The 19,717-nt window shown below is 37.9% G+C and overlaps 1 protein-coding gene across 2 annotated transcripts in view; it reads right to left on the bottom strand.

Moving 5' to 3' along the window:
* Positions 1–19,717, bottom strand: part of LOC139465678 (outer dynein arm-docking complex subunit 2-like) — a 129,728-nt gene that overhangs the window by 58,020 nt on the left and 51,991 nt on the right. Inside the window, exons 1-4 of one of the 2 annotated variants that reach the window (XM_071247450.1) lie at positions 5,214–5,292; positions 3,591–3,864; positions 2,220–2,392; positions 780–1,032 (exon numbers count right to left, since the gene is read on the bottom strand). In XM_071247450.1, the coding sequence (XP_071103551.1) occupies positions 780–1,032; positions 2,220–2,392; positions 3,591–3,820 (656 nt within the window). In that variant the 5' untranslated portion in view covers positions 3,821–3,864; positions 5,214–5,292. Of the gene's footprint in view, positions 1–779; positions 1,033–2,219; positions 2,393–3,590; positions 3,865–5,213; positions 5,293–19,717 lie in introns of those variants that run through there. The other variant, XM_071247451.1, reaches the window with a different exon arrangement.

Here is a 19,717-nt window from a genome sequence, read left to right as displayed (position 1 = left end):
ACATGAATTGAGAAACTACTAATTCTAATTTGTCAATTTTTACTGATATTATTTGCCATTATTTTCTGCAGCCCAATATCAGCCTTTGAGCAGGTCAGCATAAGGCCCTGAAACTGTTAATTCACTGGTCACAATGCTGCTCATAACGTAGAGTGAGTGAGTGAGTGAGTGAGTATGGTTTTACGCCGCTTTTAGCAATATTCCATCAATATCACGGTGGGGGACACCAGAAATGGGCTTCACACATTGTACCCATGTCGGGAATCGAACCCGGGTCTTCCGCGTGACGAACGAACACTTTAACCACTAGGCTACCCGACCGCCCTCATAACGTAGAGCAAGACGCAGAGAGATAAATTCAACTAGACCACAGCTCATCCTGGACTAGTTGTTTCTGTAACATAGCTAGACTTTAGTCGAGGGGAGGTCCTTATAAGTCCCTACCCCCCAAAAAATCTCAATTCAAGAGCTTTCAAGTATGTCAAGTTGATTGCTTTTACACTCAACTCATTTTATTCCTGATGATGGATTTTTTTGTAAGTATTGCATTGCAAAAGTTGCTTTGTATATCGCTTATGACATGACCTAAAAAGGATACCAGGCATTAATACATTACATGATTCACTAAATGCAATGTTAAATACCTCTAAATGTCAGAAAATATTATTGATGCCTTTTCCTAATTTGCCTGCCACTGGCACTTCGTGTGAAATCCTGCATAAAACCACCCGAAGAACAGTAGTATTTGCCAACTATAACAATGTGCCTGTATTGCTCACCTTGAGATCTTCTGAATGCTCTGATTGAGAAGCTGTTCGTCAAGTCTCAGGAGTTTCAATCTCAATCTGAGAACAATCTTCTTCTCCTCCACCTCGGACATCTTGGAGGAGTCTGCCTCTGCCTCGGTACCTGCTCGTGCAGCTTGTTCGATCTCCTTGGTGATTTCCTCCATGTAGCGGAAAATGGAGTTGTCATCCCCCTCCACTGTAGCGAACCTCTCCCCCAGCATGTTGACAACGGGGTCACGGTTAGCTGAACAAAACACAAAAATATTCAATTACTGGTAATCTCAACTCCTTATTTGGTGTTGATGTGAACATATTTTACATTGGGTGCCACGTTTATTATAAATCACTTTGTAGATTTCTCACGGACAATCCCCTGGAGGACAATGGTGACAGTCTGCAACTTTAGCCTCTCGATGTATACTCTGATATATACTGAAAATGAAGCCAAAGAGCTTTGGCATTCACTATTATGATTTCAAATACCCACATCAGTTTCTATCATATGGAGTTTGCTCTTCAAAACTTGGCTTTCCTGAGTGTGAGCTGGGTTTGGGTTCCATCTCACTTTCAGCAATATGCCAGCAATATTGTGTTTGTGGAATCATTAGGCTCCCCATTATGCTATTCTCCATAACATGACATAAACTGCAGTGTTCGAAATTTAGGGGGTCCTGGGGTCCTTGACAGGAGTAAATTTAACTGCTGTCCTGTGGCCAGTTGAAAATAGAAAGGGCTTGCTCTAATGTAAAGGAGATGGCCTGTCTGGCTAGACAAAATTTCACCCCTTCTTCGTGTATGTCTTATTTTTCAACTTGATCATCTCGCAAGAACGACAATCGGACACCAATTTATAATGGTGTGCACAACAAAATCTATTTGCTCATAAACCACTACAAAACAAGGCAATTGGAAGCTAAGATTTAATCTCAGATTGCATGAAAAACATTTTTAGGGGTGAGGAGTTCTAAAACTTTCAGAGCCCTGCGACCTCAGGTTCTGCCACTTCGTGGCCTCAACCATTAAGTTGTAGGCCAGTTAGTTTGAAGAAGGGCCAGTAACTTTTAAAAGGAGCAAGCCCTGCAAGCTGCATACAAATTTGTTGTAAAATCTACCCCTGCTTGAGGTTTGCTCTTCTGGTATTTAGCTTTAGACATTAGGTTTATGACATAGGCCATTTGACTTTTACTGCAAACACTGCATTGATATTTTAAATGGGTAATAATGTGACGCTACTTATACAAGTTACATTGTTTTATTTAATTTGGAAATTGTTCCTTGCTTACTGTATATCTGCTTCTAAATTTTTGGCTACAAGGAAAATATCAAAGAACCAGGTGGATTGCTTTGAAGGAAATCAAACTTTGATGCCTCATAACAAATTACTTTCTCATGCAAAATAATGAAATGAAAGTATCAAATAAATGTAATTACCCTCTAAACAGCCTCTGAGCTCCACCATCTTCTTGTCTCCAGCTGACCTCAGTATATTCTCCACCTGTTCCAGGGTCAAGATGCTGACCTCGTACTTATCTTTGGACAGCTTCTTCAGCTGAAACAGAGGCTGGCCATCCTTTCCCTTTGCATCCGACTCCAAGTCTTCGCCTCTGTGAAACAAGATGAATAGTAGTTATGATACTGTAAAGTCAATATGCATGCTGTGTTGGGTCTACTGTATATTATTACTTTTTAGAAAACTAAAACTCCAAAATCTCCCATAAAGATGCACTTTGGAATAACTTACTCAACACTGATAGAGCATACACTCAGTAGTCTTTGGGAGCTTTCCAGAAGGTCAGAGTGAGTTGGGTTTAACGCCACTTTGAACAGTATTCCAGTTATATCACAGTGTGTCAGTACAATGTGGGAGGAAAGCCAGGAGAGACGCAGGTTTTAGACAGTTACCACTTTGGTGAAATCCCCAAACATGGGTATGGTGCAGACAAAACAGAAAAATAATAAAGGCGAATTGGGATTCAAACCTATGATCATAGGTTTCTGGCATGTCCAAGGGACGAAACTCTGCATGTCGAATTTGATGCCTTTGATGACTGAGCCACCTGTGGCCCCCATTAAAGGTAGGAGGTCATCATGACCCTCTTGAATTCACGTCATATTTGAGGGATGATTTAACATATTTGCTTGGTCAGTCATAACACCACTCTACCAAAGGTTTTGAACTACCAAAATGTTGAAATGACTTGACGTTGTAACGGTATTCATTAGGGTCAGAAATACCGGTCAGTATGGCATAACATCAGTGCCCCAAGGCAGAATACACGAAATATTTCTTCAAAATGTTCAGTGCAAAAGAAATTAAAATCATCAAATACATGATAGCCTAGCCTGGCAATAAATGGAATTGAGACATTTTTTGGCACTTTCAAGGCCAAAAGGTCGAGGGTTTTTCAATGCTTAAATCAAATTAAGGTTTTTCAAGACAGCTGTTGAATTCAAGGGTTTTTCAAGCTCTGTCTGAACCCTGTAGATCTCAAAAGAGCAACAGTCTGGAGCATACTCTCTCTTCAACATAGGAGGTCATTATATGAATCCCAAAGCAATGGGGACTGCCTCTGTGGTCTAGCGGACAGAATGTCTGCCTGGAGATTGGAGGGTCACTGGTTTGATCCCCGGCCACAACATACCCAAACTAAATTCACATCACTATGATATATAAGTGCAATAACCTTGAACGTGACATTCACATTTCAGTTCACCTCATCACAAAAACAATTGATATTGAATAACACACAAAAGATAATATAAGAAGGGTTAATGAAAACTGCATTAATGATTAATGCCTACTTTTCAACATAGGCTCCCGATGAGAAGTGAGAAGGAAGTAGAGATGTTTTCCATGTGAAAGGCTTCTTGAATACAAGCTTGGCTTCCTCTGGGCTTTTACTGCTGAATCCTTCAACAAACTGGAGGATGGTGTGTAGCAGCTCCTCATTTGTTGGGGTGAACTCAAGCTTTCCGCCTGATCCATCTCGGGCAGATGTCCACTGTGCTGCTCTCTGTAGAGCCTGACCCATGGTCAATCAGTTGATAGATGACTGGCTCACGTGGTCAAGCGTATCTGAATCAGATATGAACGTGTTATGATAGTATTCTAAAATCAGAGTTACAAGAGAGCATACAGACATTGGACTACTGTTAATGATATGTCACTTGTAGGTTCTTGTTGTCCAATGCTCCTTTCCTACCTGCGGAGATGAATGTACACTGAGCTGTTGAGAGTTGCACCCGACTCGCATAAAATCTGACTCGCCTAAAACTATCTGACACGACTCGCCTAAAAAATATATATAATATTTTGGTCTGCATTTGGCAAATATAACTTAGGTTATGCCTAATGATCACAACTGCTAGTATATTCATACATAAGTATGGAAATAATATAAAAAAAACAACGTATCATCCATAGAATTTGTCTTCTGTCATATTTCATTCTGCACTTCATGTTGAGTCAGTGAGTCAGAGCCCAGTCGGTTACGCTATTGGGACCGAGACTACAACACTAACATTAAGGTACATTATGTGTATAAAATGCATTACTATGTATTTCTGATAGTTAAATACTTATTCTAAAATACAAAAAACGACCGTAGTTCGCACAAAAAAGTTTTAGGCGAGTCGGGTCAAAATCTTTTTAGGTGAGTTGGGTGTATCCCGCTGTTGACTAATGAGAACATTGTCTATTCCTGCTTTTACATTTCAAGTTATAACCAAATATCAAAGGCGTGTTAACAGGGTTCTAACTGAACTCAAAAGACTCATTATCCCGTGTAAAGATGAAATGCCCTTGTTCTGTTAAAAAAATGGGGAAATTTTCCCAAAATTTTGTACTAGCCCCAGGCTAGAAAATGAATCAAAATCATAGGCGCAAACTGACATTCCAGATATGTTCATTTGACTTCATTTTCATGTCTGTTTCATGTCATGGTTACAAAAGCAATGAGTTACTGATATTAGATTATGCATTTAACAACCAAAGCCTGGGTCAATTAAAACCCGTTCCGTTATTTACAGGATGTTTCCACTGATATTGTTTGTTGGGCTTGCAAAGTTACATACCCCAGTGATGCTAAGTAAATACAAGATGGCGGGTTAATCTACTCACAAAGCGTACAAAGTTACACCTGTACACTTTCAAGCATTGCTATGAACTGTTTATAAACAAATCATTACAGGGGATACATATACCAAATGCTGGATATGTTATGATATCCTATGTAATTGTAAATTCAGTCACAGTGCGACCAAGACCCAACTATGAGCGTGACTTTCTCCTAACTTATTTCCAAACAAACAAATGGTAACAAATAACAACGAATAGCAAAGTACTACCCAATATCCCAACTACCTTCTCCTCCTGCGAAATACCTGCAATGTGACAAAAGTGGAGTAAAACAGAAAAATGTTCACCTTAATATTCCCGCTGATAGCTTATAACTGTGTCCTGCAGCAACGGTTGCTAGGCTAGGTGCTCGTGCGCGACAGGAAGTTTCAAAGGGGAATAATTATGTCAGAGATGTTACAGCGTACCACTAGAAAATATATATGAATATTTCATATTATGTTCAATATTAGCTAAATGTTCCTGTGCGTAGAACCTAGCTAATTAAAGAAGATAATAACAAAAGCAGTCGCTGTCAGTAGTAATTTTCACTCAAAAGGAGCAAAGAAAATTGAAATATAAGATTTATATTTTTATCTTTTTGTTATGCGGTCTTTAATAGTTCCGTCATAAAGAAATTCGCCATGCCCTTTTCACCATAAACATTGTTAAACCTTTACATGAGTTCACCACTTTCTATCTTGAATTATCTGTTTACATCAACACAGTATATGAATTATACGGGTATACTTGAAATACAATAAACAGCCAATAAATATCTGTAACATTTTTCTTGGCAAGTTAATACAAATGTATTTAAATATCAGCTCTATCAGGTTTACCGGTGAGTTGACTAAGAAAGTAGTTTTCGATCACGAAAAGAATGTGTGTTTCTTAGATATAATTGTGTTGATTTGTTTGAGAACGGTTATATAATGTTAACCTGTCGCATCACTCTTTGATATTCGCCTCCAAAACTTCTTATCTATGGCATCACGTGTAATGAAATAAACATTCACCCATACGATTAAAATGATATTTACTCAAGATCGTTCTCACAATTCTAGAGTTGCTCTAGCAGTCTTTTTTCCAGTTCAGACAGGAGAACGTATGAATGAGGGAGTTATTTGTTGACGATAACTCTTACGATGGATGTGTTTATTGCCAAAACGGACAGGAGGGTGCACGGGCAGTATATCTTGGCTAAGTCACTGGGGTCCAAAATTGCTGCACGACCCCCACCTGGTATTCTAGGGGGAGACATTTTATTTTCAGGTATAAACATTTGCGGGAAGAAAATGAAGCTATATTGTGTCCAAATGCGAAAACAAATCGACTTGGGGAACGCGTCATCCCCAGGACCGGAATCATGTCAAGAATGAGAAAAAGCACAAGTACAATAAACACAAGCCAAGCGTTGATTCTAGAGACCTCATACGATCCCACCCCATGTGGGGGGTTCAACATGGATGGGGAAGAGTGTTGTTTCGAAATGAGGCTCTACACGAATGGGCCAATCATCGAGACTAATCGGCGGGCTTCACACATCTGCCAATACTTCGTTGACTAATCGAGGCATTCTATTGGCATAATAAACTTGATTTTTAACTGGGAAAAAACGTCGATGGCTTTGTTTCTTGTTTTAAATGAGGCAGTGTTTAGGTGGGGCAATTATTGTCTGTTATTGAATTTCGGCACAGGTGGAAATGTGTTGTTTAAGGTGGATCACTGAAAGATGTGGACGAAACTTGATTTAACTGCGGGTCTGGAAGACTGGGATTAATTGTTGAGTTTAAACTAGGGTTTGAAATAAGTAGGAAATTGTTAGGGTTGAAATGAGTGACTGTCAAATAATTGTTTATTTTAAACCAAAAAAAACAAAACATGAACAGGTGGTACAAGTGTCTTATTTCGATTGAAACAGAAATCTAAAAAAGTCGAATAAAACTAACACGGATGCTTAAAGGTTGGATTAAACGAGAGTCAATTGACTCAAGTTTAATGCCATGTACATTAAACAGACTCAAGGAAATCAACGTTTAATATGCATATAAATCTAACAGTACAGTAAACTTCGTTTATAACGAACACGCTTATAACGAACCGACCGATATAACGAACTTATTTTTAGTCCCGGCCATTTTTGTATATATGCTGTATATATGCTTATGACGAACTACAGTTATAGCGAACTAAAATTGGTGGTCTTGTCTTGAAATAGGCGCCAAGCAAATTTCCCTTTTGGTATATAGAGTTCTCTCTTATCTTATTGTTTTAGGTCACTGAATTGATTTTTGTATTCTAGAAAACATGAACAGACAATATTTTATGATATACACTACTATACTCTACACCTAGGTAACATTTAGCTATCCATAAAGCATGATACGATCCTATACTGTTCTAAACATGACTTACATTTTGATTCAATTGCATTTGGGTGAATCAGATATTGAAAATATATCTTTATGAAATAAAAAATAATATCTAAATAACCCAACTGCACGATGTTCGTTACATTTGTACATTAAAGGTTATAATTTTTTCAGCGATGCAAATCGTGGAATGTATTCGTTGTTCATGGCGTAACTGTGGGAACGAGGCTGGACATAAGCCAATCACAAAGGGCGACACATTTTGATCCTTGGGTTACGCAAAGCTGTCATACAATCGCCATATTAACGCTAAAACCCCCTTTGAAACTCGAGCGGAATAATCTTCGCGAGTCGAGATCAATGGGGTATTTGATGTGTATCGTAGCCCTTTGCAAATTACGGATAACTAACAAAGTTGCCTGTAGCCAAATTTGACAACTTCAGAAACAACAGCCACTAAATGTCGTTTTTTGATGTGAATATTATTCAATGTGATATTAAATCAATAATAAAGTGTGAAACATTCCTCCCATGGTGATTGAGAACATTCAACAAGTATGTACGTTCCAAGTTGGAACTTCCAACATGTGATTAATACGTGTTGGATAAGAGTTATCCTTGATATTAAATAGACATTCTCTCTCTCTCTCTCTCTCTCTCTCTCTCTCTCTCTCTCTCTCTCTCTCTCTCTCTCTCTCTCTCTCCCCCCCCCCCCCCTCTCTCTCTCTCTCTCTCTCTCTCTCTCCGCGTTGCTTGATATTTCATATCAATTAGCTTCACTAAAGGCATTGAACGTCGACAGTCTGCCACAGCTCCTGCTATCTTGGATGTTTTTTTTTCTCTCTCCCTCCCACCCCCTCCCTCTCTCTCATTAACTTTGTGTATACATATAATCACTGGTAAGAATATTCAGTAGTCTATAGATTCATTGTTTATTAAAGTTCTTATTAAAGTAAGTAATTCAAATGAGGAAAGCGTTACAAAGTGTGTTTAGTGTTATTCTGTCAACGCTTGCAAAGTAACATTGAATCCATCATATTAGCTTTATTTCGTTACGCGTGCCAATATAATATATAATCTGATAATATTCTTGTTTATATTCTTCCTAGCATCCAGAGAAGGTGGGATCTCACAGCAATCTCCTACTGATAAAATATGTTTTAAATACTTTACAATAAAAAAACCCGTTAGAAGCCATTGCTTAGATTTTAGACACAACCCAAGCTAAATATACCTATTAAAACGTATTTAGCACGAATACCATTGATGATAAACAAATGATCAATGTGTGAGTCATATAATTATCATATTCATGCTGCAAAAAACCATGTCTATCTAAAAATAATTCACAAATTATACTCGGAAATGAGACCCGTTAATGTTGATGTGCACGACATTCAAAAACAGGTCCCAGTCGGGCACTCTACCGCTGAACCGTTCCAGTGTTGCCGAGAGAAAGCGGAGCTCGATCGATCGGCAACCCTCGCCACATTGTCTATCACCAAGTAGTCGCACACAGAACCCACAGGGCTGGTTTAATATCACAATGGATCTGAAATACGGCGTTTCTAGTTACACGGTAACCCGTTATTCAGATGATTTTAAATTCCAAAATAACTGGAAAATAATTATTTTCAGAAATCGGCAATTGCCTTTCGTAAATATTGAAATTCAGAATGAACGTTTTCATTGATCATTCTATGCCTTTGTTTACGCTATCTCAGTTCGATAAACATAAATTGTTTTATAAATTATTACATTTTTGCTTCTTGAAATTACTTAAAGTTCTGCCTTTCTACTTTTTACTGCGGTGAACTATTTTTAAAAACAATTGTGTCGTGTATTATTGGTTAATGTATACAACGCATAGATGCATTTATAATTAAAATTATAATTAATCATATTTATTGTGTGTTGTATTTGACCTGAATGCAACTACCTATTTATTTTGGACAGTTTGGTAAGTTAAGAAATTTAACGTCTCTTTGACATCAATTATTTTGCTGTATTCAAATATCTCATTTCATCCAGACATCACGCGTGCTACATATATATGGCGTGCTGTGTTTCAGAATCTTTATATTTGTATTCTTCATATATTAATCTAAATGGGTTTTTTCAAGCCGTTTGAATGCATTAAAATTTGATCTGCTAAATGTTTCGTTATAACCAAACACATTTCAGTATTCCAACCACGGTGTTACCGTTTACGAAATATGCTATTCGTGTTTTTACAACTTATTTATAATAACATAAAACAAGTGTGTACAATATTTTAGTATTGGTCGGTTCGTGATTAGAATGTTATGATTGTGTTGACGAACGTGTGTGAATGTTGTATCTATATTTGTATTCATTACCATGTGTTACGTGTGTGAATGTTGTGTTTATACTAGTATTTGTATTCATTATCATGTGCACATTGACGCATGTGTGTAAATGCTCTTTCTATATTTGTATTCATTACCATGTGTAAATTGGCGCTAGTGTAAATGCTGTGTAAATGCTGTGTAAATGTGGTGTTTACATTTGTATTCATTATCATATGTAAATTAACGCATGTATGTAAATGCTCTTTCTATATTTGTATTCATTACCATGTGTAAATTGGCGCTAGTTTAAATGCTGTGTAAATGTTGTGTTTACATTTGTATTCATTATCATGTGTAAATTGGCGCACGTGTGTATATGCTGTGTTTATATTGTATTCATTACCATGTGTAAATTGGCGTGTGTGTGTAAATGCTGTGTTTATATTTGTATTCATTATCATGTGTAAATTGGCGCACGTGTGTGAATGCAGCGTTTATATTTGTATTCATTATCATGCGTAAATTGGCGTACGTGTGTAAATGCTGTGTTTATATTTGTATTCATTACCATTCGTAAATTGGCGCATGTGTGTAAATACTGTGTTATATTTGTATTCATTATCATATGTAAATTGGCGCACGTGTGTATATGCTGTGTTTATATTGTATTCATTACCATGTGTAAATTGGCGCACGTGTGTATATGCTGTGTTTATATTGTATTCATTATCATGCGTAAATTGGCGCACGTGTGTCAATGCTGCGTTTATATTTGTATTCATTGTCATGTGTAAATTGGCGCACGTGTGTATATGCTGTGTTTATATTGTATTCATTACCATGTGTAAATTGGCGCACGTGTGTAAATGCTGTGTTTATATTTGTATTCATTATCATGCGTAAATTGGCGCACGTGTGTGAATGCAGCGGTTATAATTGTATTCATTATCATGCGTAAATTGACGCACGTGTGTATATGTTGTGTTTATATTGTATTCATTACCATGTGTAAATTGGCGCACGTGTGTAAATGCTGTGTTTATATTTGTATTCATTATCATGCGTAAATTGGCGCACGTGTGTGAATGCAGCGGTTATAATTGTATTCATTATCATGCGTAAATTGGCGTACGTGTGTAAATGCTGTGTTTATATTTGTATTCATTACCATGCGTAAATTGGCGCATGTGTGTAAATACTGTGTTATATTTGTATTCATTATCATGCGTAAATTGGCGTACGTGTGTAAATGCTGTGTTTATATTTGTATTCATTACCATGCGTAAATTGGCGCATGTGTGTAAATACTGTGTTATATTTGTATTCATTATCATATGTAAATAAGCGCACGTGTGTGAATGCAGCGTTTATATTGTATTCATTATCATGCGTAAATTGACGCACGTGTGTATATGTTGTGTTTATATTGTATTCATTACCATGTGTAAACTGGCGTACGTGTGTAAATGCTGTGTTTATATTTGTATTCATTATCATGTGTAAATTGGCGCACGTGTGTGAATGCTGTGTTTATATTTGTATTCATTACCATGCGTAAATTGGCGCATGTGTGTAAATACTGTGTTATCTTTGTATTCATTATCATATGTAAATTAGCGTACGTGCGTTATCATGTGTAAACTGGCGCACGTGTGTAAATGCCGTATTTATATTTGTATTCATTATCATGCGTAAATTGGCGCACGTGTGTAAATGCTGTGTATATATTTATATTCATTATCATATGTAAAATGACCTGGTGTGTGAATGCCGTGTTTATGTTTGTATACATTGTCATGTGTAAACTGGCGCACGTGTGTAAATGCTGTGTTTATATTTATATTCATTATCATATGTAAAATGACCTATGTGTGTGAATGCTGTTTATATTTATATTCATTGTCAAAGGTAAAATGACCTGGTTGGTAAATGCTGTGTTTATATTTGTATTCATTATCATATGTAAAATGACCTGGTGTGTGAATGCCGTGTTTATATTCATTATCATGTGTAAATTGGCGTATGGATGAGTCTTTCTTATATCGTCTCAGATTATACAAATGGTTTCACGTATTAAACTTTTTGTATGTATCACACCTTCCTTCCTATTCACAAGGAACATCTTTGCTTGTTGCAGAAGCCGTGGGTAAACAAGAATTGTCTATGTGTGGCAATATAGTTGAGAACAGCAGTTTTAATAATTTCCCTAACTCCAAATAAAAGGGATATATTTGCATGTATACGGTCCCCTTTAAAATACAATATAGTTGAGAACAGCAGTTTTTATAATTTCCCTAACACCAAATAAAAGGAATATATTTGCATGTATACGGTCCCCTTTAAAATACAATTGACAACGTATATCTGAAATGTATTGATGTTTGAAAAACAACAATATGAAACACAATCTACACTGTAATAATACAGAGGTAACGCGATGCTGTAGAACACACGCGCGAAAGTCTCAGAATCACATATGTGACAGAAATATAATACATGCTTAGTGTAACGACCGTACCATACGCGATTAGAATAAAAACGGCAAAACTGAAGACGAATAAACTGCCGACGATGATTATTTAATACTTCAATTTGATTTAAGAACACATTTGAACTAAAAACGTCATGCATACGCATAAGTATTGGTTGCAATTTAATGATATACTTCTTGGCAAAGTTACGAGGTATTCTTGATCCTATAACAATATAACCTTTTCTTGTCAACGTCGAAGGTATGGCAGTCAAAAGCAAATTCATCATACCAAATATACAGATGCTCTTTCTTGTTTCGTTTACCAATGTAATCTGCACACCCATTACAAATTGGTCTTTTTTCACCACGTTGGTATTATTGACAGAGCGGGTGTCAGGGGGCATACGTTCGCCCAACCCCCCGGGATCGTGATCTGTATCACTCGCACAGTAGGCCACTGGGGGACAAAGCGGCAATCGTCAATCTCTTGGGCGGCGACACGCATTCAGCGCGTCAATTCCCCAATCACATCATATTAAGCTGTTTTACTGCACTACAAAGATACATGATAATTAATCATGTTTCTGAATTATTTATAGGCTACACAATTGCGTTGTTGTCAACGATTATAAGAACATTAAACGGTGAAACAAGATAGAACATTCCATATCGTACTTGGTATGCATTAAATACAATATTTGTGGTGTATTTGCATGGTATAAGATCGGCTTACATTTATAATGCTAAATATTTCAGACATCTGATTTTTTGTTAACATTTTGTCACTTTTATGTTACAATTAGTAGGGGAGATAGGCGCATCGCAATACTTCGTTTGTTTAATAATCCTTGAACTAACTATTTTGTCAAGTCTATTTTCTTTACTTCGGAAAATAGCGTAAATAAATAGAACCTATTTTCTTAAGAACTACAAACGGAAAGAAATCGTCAATGAATCGATACATCCAAGAAGTGTTTTCAATTAACCTTTGTCATATTATCGATTTAAAACTGGTATCTAACATCTACCACTTTTCCTGGTCGCGTATATATTTAGTCCGACATTGGCGGGATTTGTAGTTGATGCAGAACCATTGAAACGGCCTTAAAATGTGCGGATGAAATCGCACTGTCGTTCACCACGTCAGAATACAGGTCGTGTACATCATACAATTGTGAGTGAGTGTTGATTCTTATTCATACAGCTACCATGTCATGAATGTTTGTCAAGAAACGCAGTTTATTAAAAATGTAAAGCGTCTTTTCGCTAAAATTAGAAACTTTCCCGAAATACTTTGAACCAAAACATTTGGGAATTCAGTTTTTGTTTTTGAAATATGCAACTTAAATGATTTTTAAGGTTATGTATAAGATACGGGATCCATAGTAGTGCTTTGGACCTTAAGTCTGCATTGTTTCGGCGACTGTTTTATCCTAATAACGTTTTGTAAACGTAGTTATTTGATTAAATTCTTTTGTTTAGATTGAATTCAGAGATGTTTATATAAGCGACAATCCTCCGACAAACCTTTCAATTCTCCCCAACGCACTCTTCGATAAGTCTGCTAATTCCAAGCTAACAATAGGCAACACTATAGCTACTAAATTCTACTACTGCCATGCTTCTAAGTTAATAGACTCAGCATACAGCGTCTAGTATAATTTTCTGACCAACGAAAGCACCTACACACAACTGTTCCAAACAATGCTGTTCAGTTGCTATGCCACATCTGTAGTCCTAAGACTGCTCTATACTTACCGCTGCTAGAGATAAGCCACAACCTTCAGGCAGTGTTGTAAAAAGAAACATTTTATTGTAAATTATTTATACTTATTTGTATACCAATAATTCATTTTGCGATATAATTATAAACAAATCGGATTCGTGCTAGAAAGCATATTTTTGACATCGGGAAATGTCATTTTTTCTTGAAATCACTAAATCGGTTTTAGTATCTCCGAGATCTAAATATCACTTTTGTGAGATCGATGACTATGTTATGACATTGGTCTGTTTGGTCTTTGAAAGGCATTTAGAAGTGATACACATAAGGTAGAGAATATATGGATAAAGAAGTTGACATCCAAATATTCTCTCCCCAATGGTCTATTTGTCTACATCAACATGACAGACAATATGACAACACAAATCTTACTCCAAAATGTCGTGGTGCCTCTAGAAAATATAAATACATACCTTTTGCAAGTACGATGTTCTAAAGAAGGTTCGCGTTCAAGTAAAACACGTGTAAGTAATTTTTTGCGAAGTATGAAGCATTGGCCTAGCCCTACAAGACAGAAACACGGCCACGACGTGCACAGATATCACGTTTAAGATTAACTATTAAAGTGTTTAGGGGATAGATAGGACATCTAAAACCACAGGCCAAAACGACACGAACTATGAGATGTAGAGTGTATGCATTAATATATAGAGAAACCCCGTTAATCCAGACACTACTGTTCTAGGTGAAATCGTCAGGGTAGCACATATACGGATTAGCGACTCGTGGGTATTTGTAATATCGTTTTAGTTTCAAATAGACGTTTCTGGTAGTAGACGTCTGGATTACCGGGGTCCGTACAATCGGGGTTTCACTGTAAAGGAATTATTACTCTTCCTCGTGCATGGGGGTTGCTGGGAGGAATAGATACAGAGTATGATCCTATACTATACGAGGCGACTAAATTGATGGGGTGGCAAGGATGGGAACATGGTGCCACCGTAATCCGTGGATCGTTGTACACAGTATCAATCACTCGATTGTCTGGTCTAGATTCGGTTATTCACAGGCCACTGAATGGGATATTGCTGACTGTGGCGTGAACGAACGAACGAACGAACGAACAAGCAAGCAAGCTAACAAACAAACCGGATCATAATCTCCTATGAAATAACCATTTGATATGGTTAGTTTACGTAAGTTGCCAAATAGAGATCCTATAATATTTACACAAATATAATTTATAGTCAGCCTAAACCTTTACACATTCTTTCTGGGATGGCAACTATTATTCACAGCCGTGTTTCTCTACATGTGATTCCCGCACATCAAAACTACATTAACCTAATGCCAACCTTGATATATAACCGCAAACCACCATTGGCCTTTTATACGTGTACGTTGGGTAACAAGATATTTACTCCACAATATATAGTAAACACATGTTCGTTTATATTGTTTAATATACTGTACATTATGAACATATAACATCTCTACGCCTGAGGCATAGAAAAATAAGATATACATCGAGACCCCGTTAATTCGTTAACCAGACAAGCAATATGGTGTCGGCTCGGTATTCATGATTCATTCATCCAGACATGTGTTAATCCTGACAATTTCACTGTGAACAGCACCGTCCGGATTAACGGGGCTTTATCGTAACCTCGAACCATCATCTTAAATTTAATTTTATATTATGCTGAAGCATTTGTAATTCATCATATATAGTAATTATACGGGCGGTGGGGTAGCCTAGACCTAGGTTACAGCGTTAGCTCGTCACGTTGAAGACCTGGGTACTATGTGCGAAGGCAATTTCTTGTGTCCCTGCATTGATATTACTGGCACATCACTAAAAGCGACACAAAACCATATACACTTATTTCATTAACCTAAATATTTACAGTGAACGAATCGTCACTTATCTCATTCACCTAAATATTTACAGTGAACGAATCGTCACTTATCTCATTCACCTAAATATTTACAGTGAACGAATCGTCACTTATCTCCTTCACCTAAATATTTACAGTGAACGAATCGTCACTTATCTCATTCACCTAAATATTTCCAGCGAACGAATCGTCACTTATCTCATTCACCTAAATATTTACAGTGCACGAATCGTCACTTATCTCATTAACCTAAATATTTACAGTGAACGAATCGTCACTTATCTCATTCACCTAAATATTTACAGTGAACGAATCGTTGTTACAGAAATGTGCCCTTACGCCCAGAAAGCGGTATTTCTGTAGTAAAAGGATTTTACTTTATATAAAACATCAGTACTATTGTGTCAGTGTGAACATATGAGGGGCTGTCGGGTAGCCTAGTGGTTAAAACGTTCGCTCGTCACGACGAAGACCTGGGTTCGATTTACCGCATGGCTACAGTGTGTAAAGCCAATTACTGGTGTCCCCCGCCGTGATATTGCTAGAATATTGCTAAAAGCTGCGTAAAACCATACTCATTCACTCACTCAGTGACTGTGAACGTATGAATGTATAAGAGTTAGTTAGGGAGTTGGGGTTAACGAGTTATTCCAGTTATTCCACGGCGTGTCAGCTTGATGTGGGAAGGAAGCCCGAAGTGATGCAGGTCTCAGACGTTTGTCTCTTTGGTGAAACCCACGAGGCAGGTATGGTGCTGACAAACCTAGAAACAGCGGGGTGAACCGGTCGGGCTTATCAGTAGATTCTGATTATGAGATGACACGGGTGGCCCAGTCGTTTAAGGCGCCGCGATTCGCTGTGTAGAGTTGCGTCCCTTGGGCAAGCCAGAAACCTATGATTTTGGGTTCGAATCCCGGTTCGCCCCGATTATGTTTTTAGGTTTGTCAGCACCATACCCGTGGTCGTGGGTTTCACCGAAGTGGTAAACGTCTGAGACCTGCATCTATTCGGGCTTTCCTCCCACATTAAGCTGACACGCCGTGATATAAAGTGAATACTGTTAAAAGCGGCGTTAAACCCAACTCACTCACTCACGATCTGTGTATGAAATAGCAGTGCTAGGTATAGCTGTAAAACACATCTTTTCCTGGAGTGAAATTGTTCCTGTGTGTTGTTTTTCTCCGGGGGAATTATTCCCATGGAACAGTTTTTTCTTGGATTTTTTTCCACGATACATTTACACTGGCAATATTTGTTCTGTAATTACACGTGGAACTGATCATCGTTGCCATTGGTAACGTGTCAGGATGTCGTATCACTGCACATATATATCACTCTCAACCCTGACGTATCAATTTAACGCCCAGTCAACCTTTTTATATGAACGACGTATTTGTTTAACTTCCCGCATAAACCACCAAGCTAGCGCATCAATTTGTCGACAAGGAAAGTGACAATCTAACGTATCAGTGCGTCACAGTAAACAAAGAAATAGGACGTATCAATACGTTATATAGTTAGGATTGCCAGTGTGACGTACCAATACTTTATATGACTGACGTATCTGTTTAGCATTTTCATTACACAAATATGCCGTATCACCAGTTATAAACTGGAGGCCAAAAAACGTATACATCCATGCTTGATGGTGGCATAGAATGAAACAGGTAAGACATGGTTATTTGATGGTAATGCATTTGTTTTTTGGATCTCAAGGTTGCAGTATTTTGCAAACTATTATATAACATATAGGGACCGATCATTTTATATTCTGAGGCTGCATGGGCTGTTGTATTAGGACCAGATACAACTGAAAAAAACCCCTGATATTTTTTAATTAAAACTATGCGCCAAAATCAATGTAATTTTAGTGGCAGCCAATTTTGGTTCAAATGATCTAAATCACAATTATTTTTTCAAAATGTTCGGGAAAGTTTATAGCTTTCGATGAAACCCGAGGTCGTACCAGAATATGCAATGGTCGGTCCCTCAGATATCGTCTTAATATTCTGGTCAAAACCAATTTTCAAGTGTAAATTTTCTTTGGCCCGACAGTTGATATTCAAAAACACACCACTGCCTTATACGCGTACATTCAGCAGATCTTCTGACGTATTAATACATTATATATGCAACAGCCCCGCGGAGGACACGTTGGTATCACATTCTCTTGATGGCATTATCACAAAGCTCTTGTGCCTTGAAAACACTCATTGCTCAATATATTAAACAATTTTTTTTGTCCCAATCTCCATTAGTATCAGCCATAATGTCGCTGCCGAGATGTTTACGACAAGCGTTGCTCTTACAGGCAATGCTGGCTCATAATTTAAGTACTTGCACACCAATGCAGTGTAATTTCGCTACAAACAGACACGCGCATGTGTATTGACACAGCTATTAATGTCTTACAATAATTAGTAGGAAGCGCACCACAATAGTAAACACGATGGGATAAACTTTATCCACTCGAGGTGGCAGTTCTTAATAGTTGTGGCCACGTGTCGCTTATGCTCCTACATCCTGATTAGTGGTCAAATGATAGCCCTAGCCACACGTCCACTGCAATATTCCCGGGGTAACTTTTATTTGTCCTGTATGATTACAAATCGGGTTTGAAAATTGATAATTCAAGAACGCTAGATGAGGGCAATATTGTTATAATGGATATCCGGGTAGGGCCCGTGGGTTGCTCACATTGTTTTTTTTATGTATTGAAAAGCTCGTCTTACTTAATTATCCCTGGATAATGTGAGTGTGAGTGAGTGAGTTGGGTTTAACGCCGCTTTTAACAGTATTCCAGTTATATCACGGCGTGTCAGCTTAATATGGGAGGAAATCCCGAAATGATGCAGGTCTCAGACGTTCACCACTTCGGTGAAACCCACGAGCATAGGTCTTCACACAAATATAGACAAGATGAGTGAAAAGCGAAGATGTTTTTACTTTAAATGGAAAATTATGAGCAAATCCGTGACCATATATGTGTTTTGTTTTTATCTACGTCTCCTATGAAAATCAGCTTAGGTTAAAGTTTCTCATGTTCAAGTATTGGAAAAACCCCTCTGAAATCGGCCTTTTTAACAAATCCGATCCTTACCTATGCACTTAATGTTGCCTTAAGTCACAAACATGCAATTGTTGTGGTGTGAGCAAAGTTTTGGATTTCAATCTCTAAACGGGGACACGGGTAGCCCAGTCGTATAAGGCGCCGCGATTCGCTGTGCAGAGTTGCGTCCCTTAGGCACGCCCAAAACCTATGATTGTGGGTTCGAATCCCGGTTCGCCCCGATTATGTTTCTAGGTTTGTCAGCACCATACCCGTTCTCGTGGGTTTCACCGAAGTGGTAAAAGTCTGAGACCTGCATCACTTCGGGCTTTCCTCCCACATTAAGCTGACACGCCGCGATATAACTGGAATACTGTTAAAAGCGGAGTTAAACCCAACTCACTCACTCAATCTCTAAACGTGTTGTGCAATTTTTAAATGAGGCATGTCCCATGGGCCCAAATACCTTATAATGAGACAACCCACGAGAACATTATCACAGTTACTACCTACCCGAGTACCCGAATACCGCCAAGCTTATTAAGTTGTCTGACTTAAGGATAGCGTGTATATTATTTGCTTAATTATCTAATTTGTACGCATCGAATTATAGCATTATGTTTCCCAGTGCGGCTGTAATGATATACAGGATTGAACTCCCCCCAACCCCCAACCCCCCACCCCATCCCCCTTTAAAAGGGAGTTCTCTTGTCACGCAATTGAATACATATAAAAGTGAATTATCATGTCACGCAATTTGATACCTTTAAAAGTGAGATCTCATGTCATGCAGATGGGTACTTTGAAAAATGAGTTCTCTTGTCACGAAGGGCAGACCCTTTAATGGCGAACGTTCTTTTCACGCAACAGGATACCTTTAAAAGTGACTTCTCTTGTCACGCAATTGGATACCGTTAAAAGTGAGTTCTCTTGTCACGCAGATGGATGCCTTTAAAAGTGAGTTGTCTTGTCACGCAATTGG

This window comes from Haliotis cracherodii, unplaced genomic scaffold (genome assembly GCF_022045235.1).
Source record: "Haliotis cracherodii isolate W230 unplaced genomic scaffold, xgHalCrac1.p SCAF_18, whole genome shotgun sequence".
NCBI classification, from domain to species: Eukaryota; Metazoa; Mollusca; class Gastropoda; order Lepetellida; family Haliotidae; genus Haliotis; species Haliotis cracherodii.
Note: the sequence above shows the minus strand (reverse complement) of the source record. Positions and strands in the feature narration are given on the sequence as shown.